Consider the following 18,990-nt stretch of genomic DNA (forward strand, 5'->3'; position numbering starts at 1 on the left):
GAGCTTGCTAGTGTCACTGGGAGCCCTCTCAGACAATTAACATTGTTCAGTCTTTAAAATGGGCTAAGCCCAGGGGCTGATTCTTGCAGGATACTCAGTGATACTTGTCAGGAGGAAGGATCGGCTCATGATTAAGTCTTGGGCCTGGCAACCAAGAGGACCTGGAGTTTATTACAGCACTGAGTCTCACATCCTCACAGGTATTTAGGCTCCTGACTTCCACTGAATGGAAGTTAAGAGCCTAAATATCTTAGAAGGGTAGAGTGTTGTTATTACGTTATAGAATGAGCAGGAAGGGAGGGAGGTTCTGGCAACATCCCAGTGCCCAAAGCAAAGGAGCAGGCCCTCTGAATGTCAACAGGTCATTCCACCCCATTCCTGTAAGGGTATGAGTGTGAACCAGCTGGTGCTTCCATTGAATCAAAAGAGCCCCGAGGTTCAGATCCACAAAGACCCCTGGGTCTTAAGACCTGATTTTGAAATCCACAAAGACCCCTGGGTCTTAAGACCTGACCTGGTCTTAACACCTAAGAGTACGGAGGAGCAATAACAACCTCACAGTTAAGGTGTCAGCAAGTTTTCTCTTTAATTCTTAAGCGCTTAGCTTTGGAATGGAGGTGCAGGAGCAGCCCTTTCTTCTCTTTCTCCCCCCCCATAGCTGGCTGTGGTTTTTCGCCCAACAGGGACCCGAGCCAGTGCTGGTGGAGGGCAGTTACAGGAACACGGTGACATTTACTAATCAGCTCTAACCTTAGATCCACACGCAGACTGTCTCGCTTGCTGTCTTGTCTCCATGGAGACACAGCAACCTTTGCTCACTAGTTAATGGTATCTGGGAACAGACACCACCCTTCCTCCCAACACCCTCTCCCGCACACCGGGAGGAAATGGGAACTTGCCCACTGCAGGAAAACCTGTCTCTTTCCTGCAGGACAATTTGCTTCTGAGACTGGGGAGGAAGATGCCCTGTTTGCGTTGCTAATAGAGAAGCAAGCAGAACAGGGCCCTGCGTGTGTGATTGGGGGGAGGAGGGGGCGGGGGACTAGTGCTAGTTACGGTGGAGCCTCACAATAGTTTAATAGCTGGAGAGATCATCTTATTCTCCACAGACCCGCCAAGAAAACATATTCAAGGGTTTTTTTGTATTGCAGTAGTGATAAGGGTCTCTGTCCATAGAGTACAATGGTGTCCTTGGCAGGGTTCTACATTGCTAGGCAGGGCAAAATTTGTGCAGTTCATGGCTCTCTGGTGGATGTCCTTCCCTCCTCCTTTCTGCAGCTGACACACGCAATCATCCAGCCCCGAGGGTTAGCCGGGCTTGATTATTTAACAGCAGATTTCGGGGTCGGTGCCAATGAAATCAGCCAAGCATCCCGAGAGGTTAGGGTGACCCAGATGCCTCGGTTTCCTGAAGTTATAGTCACACATACCAAAAAAAATCCTCATGTATTTAATACCGACATGACTGAGTGACCTGGGGGGCCTGCTACGGCAGCAGGAAAGTCAGAGCACAAAGCAGGAACTCTGCTGTACACAACTTCCTGGGACAAATGCAGTGAGTTCCAACCGCAAGGGGGGCCAGGAGCATGCTCCCTTCCCAGAAGTGCCCTGCTCTCATCTATTCTGTTCTGCAATTAACATGGGAAAGATGCCCATTACCTGCTACCAGATAATGACTATGATTAGGCGTATCTCTGCAGCCAGCCGAGATCTAAATGGTTTTGCGCACTCCAGCAGAATTTGCAGTTACAAAAAAACCAAGAGCAATAAAGTGTAAATAAAAGACTAAAGAAAATAGTGTTGTCCACCACGAAAGAATGCGAGCAGAACCAGCTCTAATGACATTTTATAGCACCATTCGGTGCTAGCGGTCAGAGCCTTGGGAGGGATGAAGCAAAATAACTGGATGCAAACAGACCCAAACCTTTGCCCAAAATTCGAAGCTGAACTTTACTTTGGCAATTCCAAAAATGTGAATAGCCTTCCTCCCCCAGCCCCCTTGTTTTTAAAAATCATTTACAAATTTGCACTCCCTGGTTCTGGACAAAAACAGATGAGCTGAAATAAAATGAGACGGGCATGTCGTCAGGACAGCCTAACCCAAGTCGTAGGAGTTGCTGTCTCAAGAGAGAGCCAGCTCTCATGGGATCTCCAGCCCACTTTGTAGACGGCATGTGGGTGCAGCAGTGCTCACAGGGCCAGATGAGTCTTTGTGGAACGTTTCTGCATCATTAAATATAGATGTTGGCTGGAAGTCTGAAAGGCGCCAACAGGAGTTAGGTGCCCAGGTCTAACTGAATCCGAGTGTGAACTGGGCACCGACCTCCTTTACTCTGAAAATCCCAGATGATCTTAACAGCACCAGGCCGAGAGGTTGCCGGTCCCTGCAACAGTTGCAGATTCCGTGCCTCTCGCTTCCATTTGGCAAACGCACTTGTTGATGCATCCAGGCTAAAATGGCTCCCCCAATAACAGAGCACTGGCAATTCATCTCCCTTCCTTCCCAGGTCTGCTGTGGCCATTTCAGTGGCTTTTGGAAGCGGGGGGCCAACACAAACAGCAGCCAGAAGCACTGCTGTACCTTCTCCCATGAGGCATCAGCTCAGCTTCTTATTGCCTGCACTGCCAGGTCTGGGTGCCCGGCACGCTCCTTGCTTCATCAGGAAGGACGAGAGCTGGACACTCAGGCTCTTGCGTGTGCTCAAGGCCAGAGCAGTGGTTAGATGGTCTTGTGGGACAAGGTATTTGGAAGCTCCGCACCTTTGAGTCTCAAACTGGTTTTTAGGCCCCGTTGAAGCATCCATCTGAGTAGCCTTTGCCGCCAGAGTCACAGGCCTTGGACCTCAGTTAGCGCATCCTGGGTTCATCTTCAGAACCCCTTTGGCTGCATCATCCATCCCTGGGATGCAGCAGAAATACAGATTCCACCCGGGGTGTGTTGTGGCCAGCTGGGACCTAACAAGCACACCCATTCCGAGCTCGGCCAGGAGCCAGGTTTGAAAATACCCAGCCCCATCCTCACAAATTGTTGTGCCCCCTTTCAGTACATCCAGGACGTGTTGACCCAGCTCAGGGTGTAGGAGCTGCTGGCATTGAAGAGTTCTTTGTGCAGGAAGAGCTGCGGCTTCTGCAGGTCCTTGAAGCTATGGAAGAGCCGAAAGCCTCTGGCCTCTAGCGCCTTCAGCAGGCTGTACCAGTATCGCACCACGGCTGCCTCGCTCCCGCTGACCTCAAAGCCGGGCCAATGGAGGTGGATGGTGAGGATCAGCTGGTGCACTACGGCCACGGTGCCATCCACGAGGATACTCTCCAAAATCTTCCACTCGGCACTGGCCAAGTCTGCCTCCAACACGTCGATCTACCCCGGAGAGAAAGAACAGGCAAACTCAGCTCCTCTAGTCAGCACTGCCCAGGGACCGGTGCCGTCACGGGAGGGGACTAGGCCGGGGCTGGCCAAGAGACGTCTGAAAATGAGACATCTGGACACGCCTGGAAGTGGTGAAGAAATAAGCCCTACTGCTCTGAGCCAAGCCCTGCCAACATCCTTGTTTAAGGCTGTTTCTGAGAGCCGAGGAGTCAGCAGGCCCGAAAAAGGGGAGGTGTCCATTGACGTTTGCAGCCTGATCCAAAGTCTATTGAAGTCAATGGAAAAGCTTTGGTCAGCGCCAGTGTGCAGTTATTCTGTTAGCAAGAGCGGAGATGCCCTCCAGCTGGGGACTGGCCGAGGGATGGATTAGACCAGAGGGACTCAGCCTGCTTTACATGGCCCTTAAAAGCAAGTTCTACTCGTGGGCACCTCCCATCACAGCCTCCCAACTGGACCCTTCGCTTTCCCGATGGCAGCCAGAAAGCCCAGGAACGCCCAGGGGTAGCAAGAGGATGAGATGGAAGTAAAATCAGCTAAATGTGGCAGGGGTGGGCTTTTTGGTTACATCCCCCTATTTCATCTCTATGCTGTGGATTTCGGCTCTCTGGGATCAGGCTGGGGCATTTATTGGGAACAAAGGCCCAGATCCACAAAGATATTTAGGCTCCTAACTTCCACTGAAATCCACAGAAGCAGCCCTATTGCTCTAGGATGGAATTTTCAAAGGAGCTGGGTTCCCAAACCCCATTAAAATCCAATGGGAGTTGGGCGCCTGATTCTTAGGCACCTTTGAAAATTCTAGCTCTAACTTCTTCAGGTCACCTTGCACATCAGTTCTGTACTCTCGCATATTCACTGCCCTTCCAGTTTTGGTGTCTTCCTCAGCTTGGTTTGAGGTTGAATTTACACCAAGGAAGACGTGAACTAGCGGCCTGAGATGCAAAGAGGGAACTGGATTTTAGCCATGGAGCACTCTTTGAGACTCACTGGATTAGACAATCCAATAAGGCTTCTCTGTCTTTGACATCTAATGGATGGATGGTGATGTGGGGGATGATGCTATCAAATGCCATTACCTTCTTGTGGCCGAAGTCCTCCATGATCTGATTTAGCCTCTTGGCACGGCTCCTCCGTCTCTGTGAGGAGGTGACTGGGCGTCGCTCGTGCCAGTCCAGCCACAGTGCATGGTGCTGCACCTGTCCTTTCTGCCAGAGGTCGGTCTGCTTGTACGGGGTCAGGCCAAAACTGTGCACCTGGCACTGCAGTTCACTCATTCGCTGGCTGAACTCAAAGCCCCTTTTGACCATGCTACAAACGAAGAAAGGGAGAGAGGCACTTTCAGGCTCTGCAAAGTTAGGCTGACCTGCAGAATATGCAGGTGCAAGGCAAAGCAGGATGGGTAATGTTATGCAAACTGAGGCAAAGGCACCCTGGCTGACTTGGTTCAGCCTTCAGCTGAGGTTCAAAGCAGGCGTGTTTTCTTTACCCTTCGTATTGCTTTTCAGATGCAACCTGTCACTGCCCCCACCACTGCCAATAGGGCAGCTAAAGGGACTGCAAGGGGGTCATAGCTGAAGAAGCAAAGGGATTCGCTGGAGACATCAGATCTTATGGACGTTCTGCAGCTTCAGCCCTGGTCTGCACGTATCGGTGTGAACCCTTTTCCAGAACTGGTTCCCAGCAACGGTACCAGTTTAGAAAACTTAAGTTCTTAGCTGCACCAGTCAGTGCCCACTGCACATACCACCCCCCGGCCTCTGTCCAGTGTTGCACCTTTAACCTGCCTTGGAGTTTTGGCTGCTCTGAGCCCCAAGCATTGGGGCAGACTGGAGAGCAAGAGAAAGGGAAAAGAAGGTTATATCAGAGCACCCGGGCCCAGTTAAGGGAGGGAAGGGCAGCCCAGAGCACCGACTCTCATGACAGGTGGGCACCCTGGCACTGTTCTGGGTGCTGCTGGTGCCGAACCTCTGCTCTAGAGCCCGCAGGCTCAGCGACCTGCTCAAAAGGGATCCCAGCAGGCCTGGAATCTCCGAGTCAGCAGCAGTCACTGGTCAGAGCTGCCCGGGTGCACATGGATCAAGAGCAGCTTCTTCCCCATCTGCACCTGCAACCAGTCCGAGCTGAACAAGCACAAGAATGAAGCCTTGTTAGAGGCCAGGAGTTTCACACAGGCCTTCGGGGCTCGGTGTTGGCTTCAGTCACTGTGGCTAGTCATGACTCAGGCAGCCAGAATGTACCCAAGAGGGGATGGTGTTCACCACAGCAGCTGACTCATGGGCGTGTAACAGACTCGCAGACAGGGAAGTAGACGGCTCCCAGGACTGGTGAGGGAACGTGGTGATATTAACCTCTTGGTGGCCAGTCTCATGTCACTAGCAACTGAAAAGTCACTGTCTGCAGGCCGGGTGATGGCCTGTGTGAAATGGGATGCTGATCCTTCTTGGTGTGTATTGTGGGAGTTGCACATTCCTCTGATGTCTCTGGTTCTGGCCACTACTGGAGATGGGAGGCTGGATTAGGTGACCATCGGTCTGATCTGGCCTGGCAAATTCTAATGGGCAAATTTCCAGCACACACAAAATCCCCACCACGATCAGCCCTTCTGTTGGCTGTCTGAACCAGGCTGGGGCTGAGCCGGCCAATGAGACCAAATGACTCTCCCACCCCTAGAGAAGAGTCCATCCAGAGCTGGGGTGCACACATTGGTGGGTAGCATGTAGAGCGGGAGCTGGCCCGGCTGCCAGCTCTGCTGCCCCTGTTCTGTGACGCCAGGGACCTGTGCTGGCAGGGGCTCATAAAACTATTGCTTTTAACCAGCACTTCAGTCTAGAAAATAGACCCAAAGACGGACGGTTTGCTCAGGAGGCCTCCGTCCCGAGGGGCCCAGGATTTATACCTGATGGAAGGCCATGGGGTCACAGAGCAGAACTGGTTGGAAAAAGGAGCCCCCAAAACCCGAGAACCCCCATTCTGAACATTTCTTACTGGTTTTTTCAGAACTTGGATGAGATTTTTCAAACACTGAAAAGTGTCGGTTGGAAAAACCGGAGAGTTTTGTTTGGATGCAATTTGAATTTTCCACGAAAAATGTTATTGAAAAAGTCAAAATCCAAAAAACAGTGACCAGCCCTCCTGTCGAGTAAGTATCAGTCCCGACCACCCAAATCCATCCTTCCTCAGCCGCCCTCCCTGCCTCGGTCCCTCCGCAGTTGGGGTGCCCGCCCACGGGAGCCCCGTGCTCACCTGAAGGTATAAACCAGGCACCTCTCCTGCTGCAGCTTCAGCGACCCAGTGGGCATGTGATCTAGGCACACTCGCCACGCCCCGGCAGTGCCGGCTGTGAAAGCCTGGAGACCAGCCTGGCTCAGAGCTCGGGAGCAGGGCAGCTGAAGGAGAAGGGAGAACAAAACCGGCCCTTTAGCTGGGCTGTGGATTGGGTTCATAACCAGGGGCTTGCGAGGTGCTTGGCCCTTGGAAGCTCTGTTTTCATCACGCCTCAGCAGCCATCCCCTGCCTGAGCCCAGTGGCGGCCAGTTCTCATCAGCCGTATACAGAGGCAGTTCTCCTCCCCCACCGAACCTGCTCTTCGTGTCTATGCCAACAAGCCAGCACCATCCCTCTCCAGGAGAGCTCACTTCAGCTCAGGATCCTCCAGCCCAGGTGCACCAATGCCCCGAACCCTAATGGCCCCATAGGAATGACCCCTTTCCCCCTGCCCTGGGCCTCCTTCCTAGCCTACCTCTGTACTATCTAGAGACCTCCCCATGCCATCATGGCCCTCAAGGGATGGGACTCTGCAGGGCTGCCTCGTCTCCCCCACAGGCCCCAGGGAGCTTTCTACAGCACTGGTCAGGGATTGGGATTTTATCTCCCCCACCCCACAGATGCTGCCCGTCTGCAAGCCACCAGGCCACTCCTCTCTGATATGTGAGAGGCGGGTGCCAGAAATGAGGGCAGAAGAGGAGAGAGCGGAGCAGTCACTGGAGGGTGGGGGGGAGGGGGAGTAATCGGGGGAGAGGCAGAACCCCAAATGCAGGTCACTGCTTCTCCAGCCTAGAGTCTTATCCAGCTGGAATCCAGGCTCTTTCCCAGGTGGAGTGCCTGCCGGAGCTTTTATTCCCACCTCTGGGCCATGTTGTGTAACCAGGGGCTGGCGTGGTGAGTGACCTACCTGGGGGGTGCTGATGTACGTAAGGAACCGCTCGGCTTCGCTTCGGAGGGACTGGCTACTCCCAGCCCAGGGCTGCAGGGCCACCTCCTGATGGGTTTTCTAAGGTCACGGAAATAAAACGCACAGTGAGTCAAGGGCTGGGAGCGCTGGGGCATGCTGGGAAACAAACCAGCCTCGGCTCCTGAGTGTCTAAAAGGATTCTGACCTGGCGGAGGAACCAGCCAAGGCACTGAAGGGTTTAATAACCCAGAAACGCTGGCTCCGCACGGCAGCACCCCAGGGGACTGGGCTTTTATCGGCTACGCGGGGCTGGGCAGCATTTGGATGGGAAACTTCTAAGGACAGCCAGGGTGCTGCAGGGAGACATGTAAGTGACGCAGTGCTCCTCTCCTCTGAGTCTCTGCTGACCCCACTGCGCAGCGCAGTCCTAGGGGGCAGGGAGCAATGGGTAGGTAAAGCCATTAGGGGGCACTCTCCCCTTTGAGTCAGACTGGCCCCAGTGGCCCAGCACAATGCTAGGGGGCGCCGTGCTGCAGGGAGCAATGGGTAGGTAAGCCATTAGGGGGCGCTCTCCCCTTTGAGTCAGACTGGCCCCAGTCGCCCAGCACAATGCTAGGGGGCGCCGTGCTGCAGGGAGCAATGGGTAGGTAAGCCATTAGGCGGCGCTCTCTCCATTGAGTCAGACTGGCCCCAGTGGCCCAGCACAATGCTAGGGGGCGCCGTGCTGCAGGGAGCAATGGGTAGGTAAGCCATTAGGGGGCGCTCTCTCCATTGAGTCAGACTGGCCCCAGTGGCCCAGCACAATGCTAGGGGGCGCCGTGCTGCAGGGAGCAATGGGTAGGTAAGCCATTAGGGGGCGCTCTCTCCATTGAGTCAGACTGGCCCCAGTGGCCCAGCACAATGCTAGGGGGCGCCGTGCTGCAGGGAGCAATGGGTAGGTAAGCCATTAGGGGGCGCTCTCTCCATTGAGTCAGACTGGCCCCAGTGGCCCAGCACAATGCTAGGGGGCAGGGAGCAATGGGTAGGTAAGCCATTAGGGGGCGCTCTCCCCTTTGAGTCAGACTGGCTCCAGTGACCCAGCGCAGTGCTAGGGGGCAGGGAGCAATGGGCAGGTAAGCCATTAGGGGGCGCTCTCCCCTTTGAGTCAGACTGGCTCCAGTGACCCAGCGCAGTGCTAGGGGGCAGGGAGCAATGGGCAGGTAAGCCATTAGGGGGCGCTCTCCCCTTTGAGTCAGACTGGCTCCAGTGACCCAGCGCAGTGCTAGGGGGCAGGGAGCAATGGGCAGGTAAGCCATTAGGGGGCGCTCTCCCCTTTGAGTCAGACTGGCTCCAGTGACCCAGCGCAGTGCTAGGGGGCAGGGAGCAATGGGCAGGTAAGCCATTAGGGGGCGCTCTCCCCTTTGAGTCAGACTGGCTCCAGTGACCCAGCGCAGTGCTAGGGGGCAGGGAGCAATGGGCAGGTAAGCCATTAGGGGGCGCTCTCCCCTTTGAGTCAGACTGGCTCCAGTGACCCAGCGCAGTGCTAGGGGGCAGGGAGCAATGGGCAGGTAAGCCATTAGGGGGCGCTCTCCCCTTTGAGTCAGACTGGCTCCAGTGACCCAGCGCAGTGCTAGGGGGCAGGGAGCAATGGGCAGGTAAGCCATTAGGGGGCGCTCTCCCCTTTGAGTCAGACTGGCTCCAGTGACCCAGCGCAGTGCTAGGGGGCAGGGAGCAATGGGTAGGTAAGCCATTAGGGGGCGCTCTCCCCTTTGAGTCAGACTGGCTCCAGTGACCCAGCGCAGTGCTAGGGGGCAGGGAGCAATGGGCAGGTAAGCCATTAGGGGGCGCTCTCTCCTCTGAGTCAGGCCTGAACCCAATGGCCCAGCGCTGTGCTGCTGGAATGGAAATTTCTTTTGACTGAGGTGTGAAGCTGAGGCCCTGATCAATCGTTCATAGCCACTATAAGCTCTTCCGACACATTTCACAAAGCAGGGGCGCTAAGCCCAGTGTCCTGGCCATATTCCAACTCAGGTAATTGTGCTCTGCCTGCCTACAATTCTCCCTGCAGTTTCAGCTGTGGGGTTAACACACACACCACCACCATCACTAGCCGACCCACACTAGAGAAGAGGAGTGTCATGAAGCATTGCTGCAGCTGACCAGGGTCCCCCACTGTGTGGGTGAGCTCCTGTCGGATTTGCCTCCCCAGAGCTGCTGTGGCAAAATGATGGGGCTGTAGGGCTGACCAGCTAACGCAGGAGACTTTGCATTTCTAGTGCCTCTCACCTGAGGGGTGCCACGTTCTTTACAAATACTGCTTAACCATGTCTCACAACCCGCTCCCCCATCACGCCCCCACCCCCACCCCAGCAGTATTACCCCCATTTTCCAAGTGGAGAAACTGAGGCACAGAGAGGGTGAGTAACTTGCCCAAGGCTATGTTGCAAGTCGGTGGCAGATCCCAGCATAGAGCCCAGTAGTCCCAGCTCATAACCCTGTGTTCTGACTCCTAGGGAATGCTGTCTCCTGCACGAGACACTCCACGGACAGTTCCCAGTACTGTGCTCCAGGAGAAGGAAACAGAAGCTCTCTCCCTTCCAGCATGGGTGGAGAAGGGGCAACGTGGGAGACAAAGGCCCCTTTGCACAGGCAGGAGGCTTTGAGTACAAAGGGAAAGTCAGCTACTGCAGGAGAAGGGCTCTGTATCTGCTCTGCCTTATCAGTGAGATCAGCAATAGGCCTGCAAACAGCCCAGAGCCTCCTGCTGCTGCTCCTGGACTGGCAGGTCGTTAATTATGGCCAGAGCCATCCTGAAGCATAAGCAAACTAATGACCACCTGGGGCCCCACATCCCAGGCAAGCTCCATCCAGCTCACAGGTTGGCTCAGCCTCCCTCTGCACAGGTAGGGTCAGCAGAGCCAGCTCCCTGCCGGCCCCGTTCCGGCAGCAGGATCAGAGCACGGGATGGGGGGGCGGGGGGAAGTGGCGGAACCTCGGCAGGTCAGGGCTTTATAAAACGAAAAGCTGGTCTTCATGCCAACCGCCTCCCTGTCCCGCCTCCCACGGCGGCCGGCGGCCTCCCCACACTCAGAGCCCACCGCTGGGTTTTCATTGCCTGCTCCCTATGCTGCTACACAACACCAGAGCTGGACAGCCAGGCCTCCCAGGGCTTGAACAGGTACCTTGAAATCCAGGGCGAGCCAAACCCCTCCTGCACTGCGGCCCACTGTCACGAGGCACAGGGGCCACTGGACCAGCACATATGTGTCCTAGCTAAACCTTTCCCCCAGCCTAGCCCATGGTCCTCCCTCCCGGAGCTGCCACGTTCTTGGCTTCATCACCCACATGTTCCCCAATGTTCAGCGGTGGTACCAATCTGCAGACCCTACCCGCATCCGTCTTGGGGGCATGGCGAGGGAGGTGGGAACTGGGGAGGTGTGGAATGAATGGAGAGGCATGGGGGAGTGGTGGTGAGGGGCTGGTGATGGTAAGGAGGTGTGAGGTGGGAGTGGCAAGGTGTGGGGGGCAGCGGGTGGGGTACTGGTGGGAAGGGGCTGGAAGAGAGACGTGGGTATTGGTGGGGGTGGTGGAGGAGAGGTGGAATGCTCAGGGGTAAGAGAGTGGAGAGGTGAGGGGCACTGGTGGGGCTGATGGGGGAGGTAGCGGAGGTAGGGTGGGGACACTGCTGGGGGCTGATGGGGGGGAGCAGAGGAGAGGTGAGGGGTGGGGACACTGCTGGGGGCTGATGGGGGGAGCAGAGGAGAGGTGAGGGGTGGGGACACTGCTGGGGGCTGATGGGGGGGAGCAGAGGAGAGGTGGGGGGTGGGGGCACTGCTGGGGGCTGATGGGGGGGAGCAGAGGAGAGGTGGGGGGTGGGGGCACTGCTGGGGGCTGATGGGGGGGAGCAGAGGAGAGGTGGGGGGGGCACTGCTGGGGGCTGATGGGGGAGAGCAGAGGAGAGGTGGGGGGTGGGGACACTGCTGGGGGCTGATGGGGGAAGCAGAGGAGAGGTGGGGGGTGGGGACACTGCTGGGGGCTGATGGGGGGGAGCAGAGGAGAGGTGGGGGTGGGGACACTGCTGGGGGCTGATGGGGGGGAGCAGAGGAGAGGTGGGGGGTGGGGGCACTGCTGGGGGCTGATGGGGGAAGCAGAGGAGAGGTGGGGGGTGGGGACACTGCTGGGGGCTGATGGGGGGGAGCAGAGGAGAGGTGGGGGGTGGGGACACTGCTGGGGGCTGATGGGGGGAGCAGAGGAGAGGTGGGGGGTGGGGACACTGCTGGGGGCTGATGGGGGGGAGCAGAGGAGAGGTGAGGGGTGGGGGCACTGCTGGGGGCTGATGGGGGGGAGCAGAGGAGAGGTGGGGGTGGGGGCACTGCTGGGGGCTGATGGGGGGAGCAGAGGAGAGGTGAGGGGTGGGGGCACTGATGGGGGCTGATGGGGGGGGAGCAAGGAGAGGTGGGGGGGCACTGCTGGGGGCTGATGGGGGGGGGGGAGCAGCAGCAGCGATCTGGCCTGGAACTGCAGCTCCTTCAGGACTCAGCTGAAGTGGGCGAGCTCCCTGCGTCCCATGCGGTTCGCAGGCATGAGGGGCAGGATGGGACACGGGTCCCCTATCGGGAGGGGAGGGGGCCGTGGGTGCTAATATCTCCTCTTAATTATCCTAGACACAAAGGGGCTGGGCCCAGCCAAGATCAGCCGCGTGGGGGATGGAAGAGCAGGAGATGCGAGGGCGAGTGGGGACCCAGCACGCCGCTGGAACCTCTCCCTCCCAGCCAGAAGGAGGGCGCTGGAGGCTGGACAGCCCCCGCTGCCTGCTGGAGCCGGCCCAGGCTGCCAAATGAACTGGGGGGGGGGGGGGGCAGGAGGGGCGCGAGGCTAATCTCCACGCTGATTCGGCTGAATTCCCAGTGATGGAGGTTTCTTCTTTTTTCTCCCCCCTCCGCGATAACAAATAATAATATAATCCCCTTAATCCCTTCCCCTCGGAGCCTGCATTCCGCACAGAGACAGGAAGAGCAGAGCTTCTCCCACCGCTGATAACTCAGACAATCCGGGCCCCTGGAAAATGAACGAATGCCTTGGGTTACATTGTGCCCCCCAGCTGAAGAGCTTTGCCCTCCCCTCTCGGAGGATTCACCGCGGCCAACCTCTCCCCACTCACCCCGCAGCCCCTCCGTCACCCACGCATTCTTCCGGTTGTTCGGGGCCCCTTTCTACCTCGGGCTAGGCCCTGCCCAGGCTGCCTGGAATCAGAGCCGGGGGTGATATTTACCAGCTCTGGGACTGGGCCCTGACTGCCCATTGACATGTCTCTTTCGCCTACCCGCTCCCAGATGTCACCGGCTTCTGCCGGCGAGGCAGGCTGCGTGGCATTCGGGCAGCAAAGCGTTCAGCGGGAGTGACAGCCGAGAGCCTGGCAGGGCGGCAGCCACCTCTCAGCAACACAAGCAGAACCTCCACTGCAGTGGCCAAGGCCCCCCTACTACACACAACCAGCTGCCGAGCTGGGAAAAGAAGCCACAAGCCCTGATTCAAAGCCCCCTTTGGGTCCCGTCCACCCCAGAACCAAGAAGAACCGGATACCCAGTCCCTGCTCTCCTCACTCGATCATATTCCCTCCCAGAGCCGGGACCAAAGCTCAGGAACCCTGACTCCCACCAGTCCCCCTACTTGAATCTCTAAATCACACTCCCGCCTAAAGCCAGGAATAGAACCCAGGTGTCCTGACTTCTTCCATCCCTCCCTCCCTATCCGTTCTGGTGCCTGGATTTTGTTTTAGACAGTTGTTGTGTACGTACATACATGAGCACACACACAGCAAGTAAATACCACCCCTACCCCCTACATAAATCAACCTTCGCTTTTATTCTCTAGCTCTCCTTTCCCCGTGCTTTGCTGATCTCAGCTCCTCCGGCCTCCAAAACAGCTTTCAAAATTACTGGAGAGTGGAGACCTTTGAAAGCTGCCCCCAGCTGTGTCGGCTTTTGGTTTCCCTCCCCCGCAGGCTCAAAACACGACAGCGAGGGCCACGTTTCTGAAGCCCCATACAAAGGATGAGTAGTGTGCCAAAGACAACCCGCCCTTCCCTCCACCACCACCTTAGCGCACACGCTCACTTGCTCTTGCAAACCAGATGCCCAGGGTGCACACGCAGACAGAGGAGGCATGCGTGTTTTGCACAGCACTCTTGCTAGGCAGGGCTTTGTAAATTCAGCCCCCATTAGTTCAAAAGGCACCAGGCTGTGATTGCTTAATATACAGTCAAAGTCGGAGCAGGAAGGGGCTTACATGGCTCAGGGGAACAGTGACAGGCGACCAAAGTTGCTGGTTCAATTCCAACCAAGGGCAGTAGTGAGTGAACGTCACCGTCCCCTTGGCTGGTATGTGAAATGAGTTTGCTGGGCCTCAGTCCCGTTTCTACCAGGGAAGCATGTACCTCCTAACCCCCTCCCCCCACATCAGAGCTGGGAGGGCTGGCTGCCAGCCTCCCGTCCTGAGGCCAAGGGTTAAAGGGGCCCTAGAAAAGTGCTCTCTGGCTCCTGGGTGTGGCACTCCTGCGTGAGTGAGAAGCGTGTGCTGCTGGGGAAGGGTGACCCTCCCTGGGAAAAGCAGGGGAGGTTTGGCGTTGCCGCTGCAGGGAGAAGTCTCACCTGTGCAATGTGGGAAAGGAGCTGTGCACGGCACAAGGTTTGGAAGAACCGGATGCTGTTCCCATTTAATTGACAGAGGTGACTGCACCCCATGTGCGCCTGGCCCCGTGCCTGTCAGTCAGAAGGCTCAGGAGAGGTCACAGCATCGCGCCATCTCTCAGAAACTCCCTCCCAGACACCGGGACACTTCCTCCTCTCTGAAAATCTCGCCGGAAAGCCATTCTGGCCAGGAGATTTAAAAACAAACAAAGGGAAAGGCTTCCGCTAGCAACACACACTCAGCCCACAGGAAACGTTGCCACAGGGGGTGACAGAGTCAAAGTCTTCGGGGGGGGGGGGGGTGCACAAGGAGGACAGCTTTATGGCTAGTAACAGGGGCCGGATGGTGTCACGGCTACAAGCAGAGGTCTGGCTGTCAGGAGATTCAGTCTATGCCCAGCTCTGCTACTGACAAGCTGGACAAGGCATTTCCCACCCCCATGCCTCAGTTTCCCCATCCATAAAACAGGAATAGGAGTTCTCCAGGCTGTGAGGGGAATTATTGGCACAGGGCATTTTGATCCGCAGCTGGAAAGCTCTGGAGAAAGGGCAGATCGTGAAGTCCGTCGCTAACTCCCTATCTGACCTCACTCAGGCAACACTCCCAGTGAAATCAGTGAGAAGTTGCCTGCCCAAGGGAAATCTCGAAACCTTTCAGGCCACATCTGCTGTTGAATCAAGGTGCCAGATCTGGCGGATCACAGGTCTGATCTGGCACAACACTTTCCTTTTCTCTTCAGCTTGTGATTAACATGCCAGGTGACTAAAGTTAACAAGTATAAAAGATGCTAGGTAGGAGTAATGGCTGTGATTTCCAAAACCAGTAATTTTAATGAGAATCGAGTGGCCAGATTGCAGAGGCAGCTTTGAAAATCTCAGCCAGCATCTATTGGGATTACATATAATAACTGGCTACCATGTTTGTACCTCACTGCCCTCTTCTGACTGAAATTAGAAACACACAACAGTGTCATAGACTCTATACTGGTAACAACTAATGAAGATTCTCCTTTGGAACCACTCATAGTGGGCTTTCATAGAATCATAGACTATCAGGGTTGGAAGAGACCTCAGGAGGTCATCTAGTCCAACCCCCTGCTCAAAGCAGGACCAATCCCCAACTAAATCATCCCAGCCAGGGCTTTGTCAAGCCTGATCTTAAAAACTTCTAAGGAAGGAGATTCCTCCACCTCCCTAGGTAACACATTCCAGTGTTTCACCACCCTCTTAGTGAAAAAGTTTTTTTCCTAATATCCAACCTAAACCTCCCCTACTGCAACTTGAGACCATTACTCCTTGTTCTGTCATCAGCTACCACTGAGAACAGTCTAGATCCATCCTCTTTGGAACCACCTTTCAGGTAGTTGAAAGCAGCTATCAAATCCCCCCTCATTCTTCTCTTCCGCAGACTAAATCCCAGTTCCCTCAGCCTCTCCTCATGAGTCATGTGTTCCAGTCCCCTAATCATTTTTGTTGCCCTTCGCTGGACTCTTTCCAATTTTTCCACCTCCTTCTTGCAGTGTGGGGCCCAAAACTGGACACAGTACTCCAGATGAGGCCTCACCAGTATCGAATAGAGGGGCAGGAGGAGTTGAGCTCTATCCCCACTGCCACTGCAGAGTACTGAGTTGCCCAGGTGTGGCTCAGAGCCAGCTGCAAAGTCCTACGTGACTGTGGATTTGTGTGTATATCACACACTCCCCTGTACCCAGGGTGTGCAAAGTCTCAGAACAGCATGTTCAGACAGGTTGTAACACCTGGGCATAGCCGTGTGTCTTAGCACACAGCAGCCTCCATGCTAAATTCCTTCCCTGATGCTGAAGTCGGAGAGCGAATGCAGTTTAATGCTGTTTTATGTTTAATCTCTCTCGTGTTGTTTAACAGTAATCTTCAATAAAAGCCTTCAACTGGCATCACATCTAGTGCCGGGGCTGTGGGGTGAGGCAGTCACTTCACCAGCGGAAACCCATCCATCCCCTCTCTGCCGCTGTTGATACGGTACCAGTCTGAACCCGTGGATAGTTAGCCTGAAGCTCTCCGCCTGCACTGGTACACACACGGCGGGTGGTTTTAGATGTCTGGATGACGCAGACGAGAACAGTCAGATGGAGAGGCTGCAAAACCCACACCAAAAGCCCCCCCCCCCAACCTGCAGCAACGTCCCTGTCCATCCCTCTCCTCCCACCGGGTCTCCTGCCACCGGTGGCCGTGGATGTGGGTATACCTGCCACGACTAGCCCTTTTAACGGGGGGCCCCAGGTGTAACAAGACTGGCTGCCCAGGGGCCCTTAATAGGGGACTGATTGATCTAGACTGTGTCTGCGTGTGTGTAATAACTGTGCTTCCTCACTCTCTTCAACAGGGGATTGTGACAGCACATGCCTGTCCTGTGTGCAACAGCCCCGGCTGGGTCTCTGGAAGAGGGTTCCTGGATGTGAGTAACAGAGCTGCAATGCGTGACTGTGAGATCGCACGGGTGTGGACATGCATGCAGGTCGGTGCGTGGACCAGAGGGAAGGGGGATGCGTCAGGACTGCTGTCTTGCTTCAATTCTGCCCTCCCTGCAGTGATCCCATGAATTTCCACCCGAATGAACCCCCGGGAACTCTTCAGAGCCCTTCTCTCCTTGTAGGCAATTTGTGGGCGTCTGTAACTTTTCTCAGCCTTCCATGCTGCAAATGGATGGGGCTGCTCACTCGAGGGTGGAGGGGATGGGATTCCTAGAGAAGTGGCAGGGCGGGGTGAGGGGAGGCAAATTCCTTCTTTGTTCCCAAGGGAATAGAAAAGTTAGAAAACCTGCAGTCCCCCCTCTGGCTCTACTCACCCCGCAGCCAGAATCCCTGCAGCAAACCTGACAAGCCTCATTATAAAGAAACTCTGCCCGTTACAATAGGAAGCAAAGCTCCTAATCTCAGCAGACAGAGGCGTCGCAACAAACCAGGACAATTCACAGACACCCCTCAAGAAGGCAACTAAAACAGCACGGAACACGTCTCTCTACCCTGGAGGTTCGCTCCTGCCTGCTGCAATGCCAGCCAAAATTTCAGCACATGGGCAAGGCTCCACCCTGGCCCCCATCCAGCAAACCTTACTGAACCGAGTAGCACTTTTATGCAAGGAGGCTCAGGGCGAGCATGCAAACCCATCTTTGCACGAGAACGGGGCTGCAGAATCAGGCCCCATGTTAATGCAATTCCAAACCCACCTCCTGAATAGAAAAAAAGCCATAATACAGAGGGGCAGGGACCCCCAGGGAGATGCCAGTAGAAGAAGTAGATCACTGGCCTATGGAATCCAGGCTGGGCTGGTTAATCTCAGGGCTGCTTATTAACCAGGAGCACAAGCTGCCAGCCCATAGGGTCACTGCAGCGGTGCCCAGCCCTGGACTAACCTCCACCCTGGGGCTGGCCGTTCATCGCCCTCTGCCTCCTTTTGGCTTGGGCCCTTCCAGACATTAAATGCACCCACTTCCCCGGGTTCCTTACGTGCCCCTTCGGCCTGAGTCTCGCTCTGAATCCCGTTCCTCAGAAGCAGCAAGCAAAGGGAGAGAAGAGAAGGAGATTTAGTGGGGGCAAGCGCAACCCCCACCTCCACCCCAAAACCAGACCGTCTTTCTCCCTCTCCCTCCCGCACCCGCTCAGGGGGGTCCAGTGCAGAGGGCGCAGGGGCGGGGAAGGGAGTCAGGACAAGGAGGAGGAAGGCTCTTTGAGAGCCAGGGGAGGAAGGGGGAGCAGGAAAGAAAAGCCAGAGAGGGAGGCAGAGGGGCGGGAAGCCAGGGGGTGGCTAGTCTGGAGTTCAGCGCTTGGGGAGGGAGCCGGGCGCCCCGGAGAGGGGCTGCGGGGCAGAGCGCAGGAGAAGCGGGGCAGGGGGCTCCGGTTCCTTACGGGCGGGCCGAGGTTCTCGTTCTCATCCTGGTAGCGCTGCAGGGAGCCCGGGCTGCGCCCGCCTGGCCCCCCGGCCGGGGCTGCCGTCCCCGCGTGGCGGGGGGCGGCGCTGCCCGGGGCGGGCCCCCCGCGGATGGTGATGATGGTGAAGGGCCCCGGCGCGTCCCCCGGGCGGCCGGAGCGCAGCAGGATCTGCCCCAGGCTCAGCACCCCGCAGCCCAGCAGCAGCAGCCGCAGCGCCGAGCCGCCTCCCATGGCTCCCGCCGGCTCCTCCACCTGCAGCCCCGGCCGGGACCGGCCCCGGAGGAGGGGCGGCCGGGGAGGGGCCGCGCAGCCCCCGCTCCCCGCCCGGCGGCTGCATTCCTGGGCTCGGGCTCCCAGGCCGCGCCGCGACCCTCCCTCCCGCGGCGAGCTCGGGGCCAGGCGCTCAGTGGGGCCGCTGGACCCGGACGGAGGCTGCTCGGACTCTGCCCAAACTTTCCCCTGCCCGCCGCGCTGGGCCCAAGCCCCCCCCTGCCCCCTGCCCTGTCCGTGCCAGGTGCCCAAACCCTCCCCTGCCCCCTGCCCCCTGCCCTGTCCGTGCCAGGTGCCCAAACCCTCCCCTGCCCCCTGCCCTGACCGAGCCAGGTGCCCAAACCCTCCCCTGCCCCCTGCCCTGACCGTGCCAGGTGCCCAAACCCACCCCTGCCCCCTGCCCTGTCCGTGCCAGGTGCCCAAACCCTCCCCTGCCCCCTGCCCTGTCCGTGCCAGGTGCCCAAACCCTCCCCTGCCCCCTGCCCTGTCCGTGCCAGGTGCCCAAACCCTCCCCTGCCCCCTGCCCTGTCCGTGCCAGGTGCCCAAACCCTCCCCTGCCCCCTGCCCTGTCCGTGCCATGTGCCCAAACCCTCCCCTGCCCCCTGC

General features: G+C 57.0%; 1 protein-coding gene across 1 annotated transcript; it reads right to left on the reverse strand.

The window, feature by feature from the left end:
• Positions 1 to 410: 410 nt before the first annotated feature.
• Positions 411 to 18,434, reverse strand: LOC140900487 (putative methyltransferase-like protein 24). The gene is made up of 5 exons (XM_073317837.2): positions 18,091 to 18,434; positions 7,539 to 7,637; positions 6,611 to 6,753; positions 4,444 to 4,675; positions 411 to 3,358 (listed from the first exon to the last, which is right to left on the reverse strand). The coding sequence occupies exons 1-5, from the start codon at positions 18,343 to 18,345 to the stop codon at positions 3,041 to 3,043; spliced, it is 1,047 nt and encodes a 348-aa protein (XP_073173938.1). The 5' UTR covers positions 18,346 to 18,434; the 3' UTR covers positions 411 to 3,040.
• Between the last annotated feature and the right edge of the window lie 556 nt (positions 18,435 to 18,990).

The sequence above is a fragment of the Lepidochelys kempii genome, chromosome 19, assembly GCF_965140285.1.
Source record: "Lepidochelys kempii isolate rLepKem1 chromosome 19, rLepKem1.hap1, whole genome shotgun sequence".
Classification (NCBI taxonomy): domain Eukaryota; kingdom Metazoa; phylum Chordata; order Testudines; family Cheloniidae; genus Lepidochelys; species Lepidochelys kempii.

Excerpts from the sequence above, each read along its gene's own strand:
- LOC140900487 (XM_073317837.2), bottom strand. The coding sequence starts at position 18,345 with ATGGGAGGCGGCTCGGCGCTGCGGCTGCTGCTGCTGGGCTGCGGGGTG. Across the intron at positions 6,754-7,538 it reads CGTACATCAGCACCCCCCAG|CTGCCCTGCTCCCGAGCTCT; the intron begins GTAGGTCACTCA and ends CTTCTCCTTCAG. Across the intron at positions 4,676-6,610 it reads TGCCTGGTTTATACCTTCAG|CATGGTCAAAAGGGGCTTTG; the intron begins GTGAGCACGGGG and ends CTTCGTTTGTAG.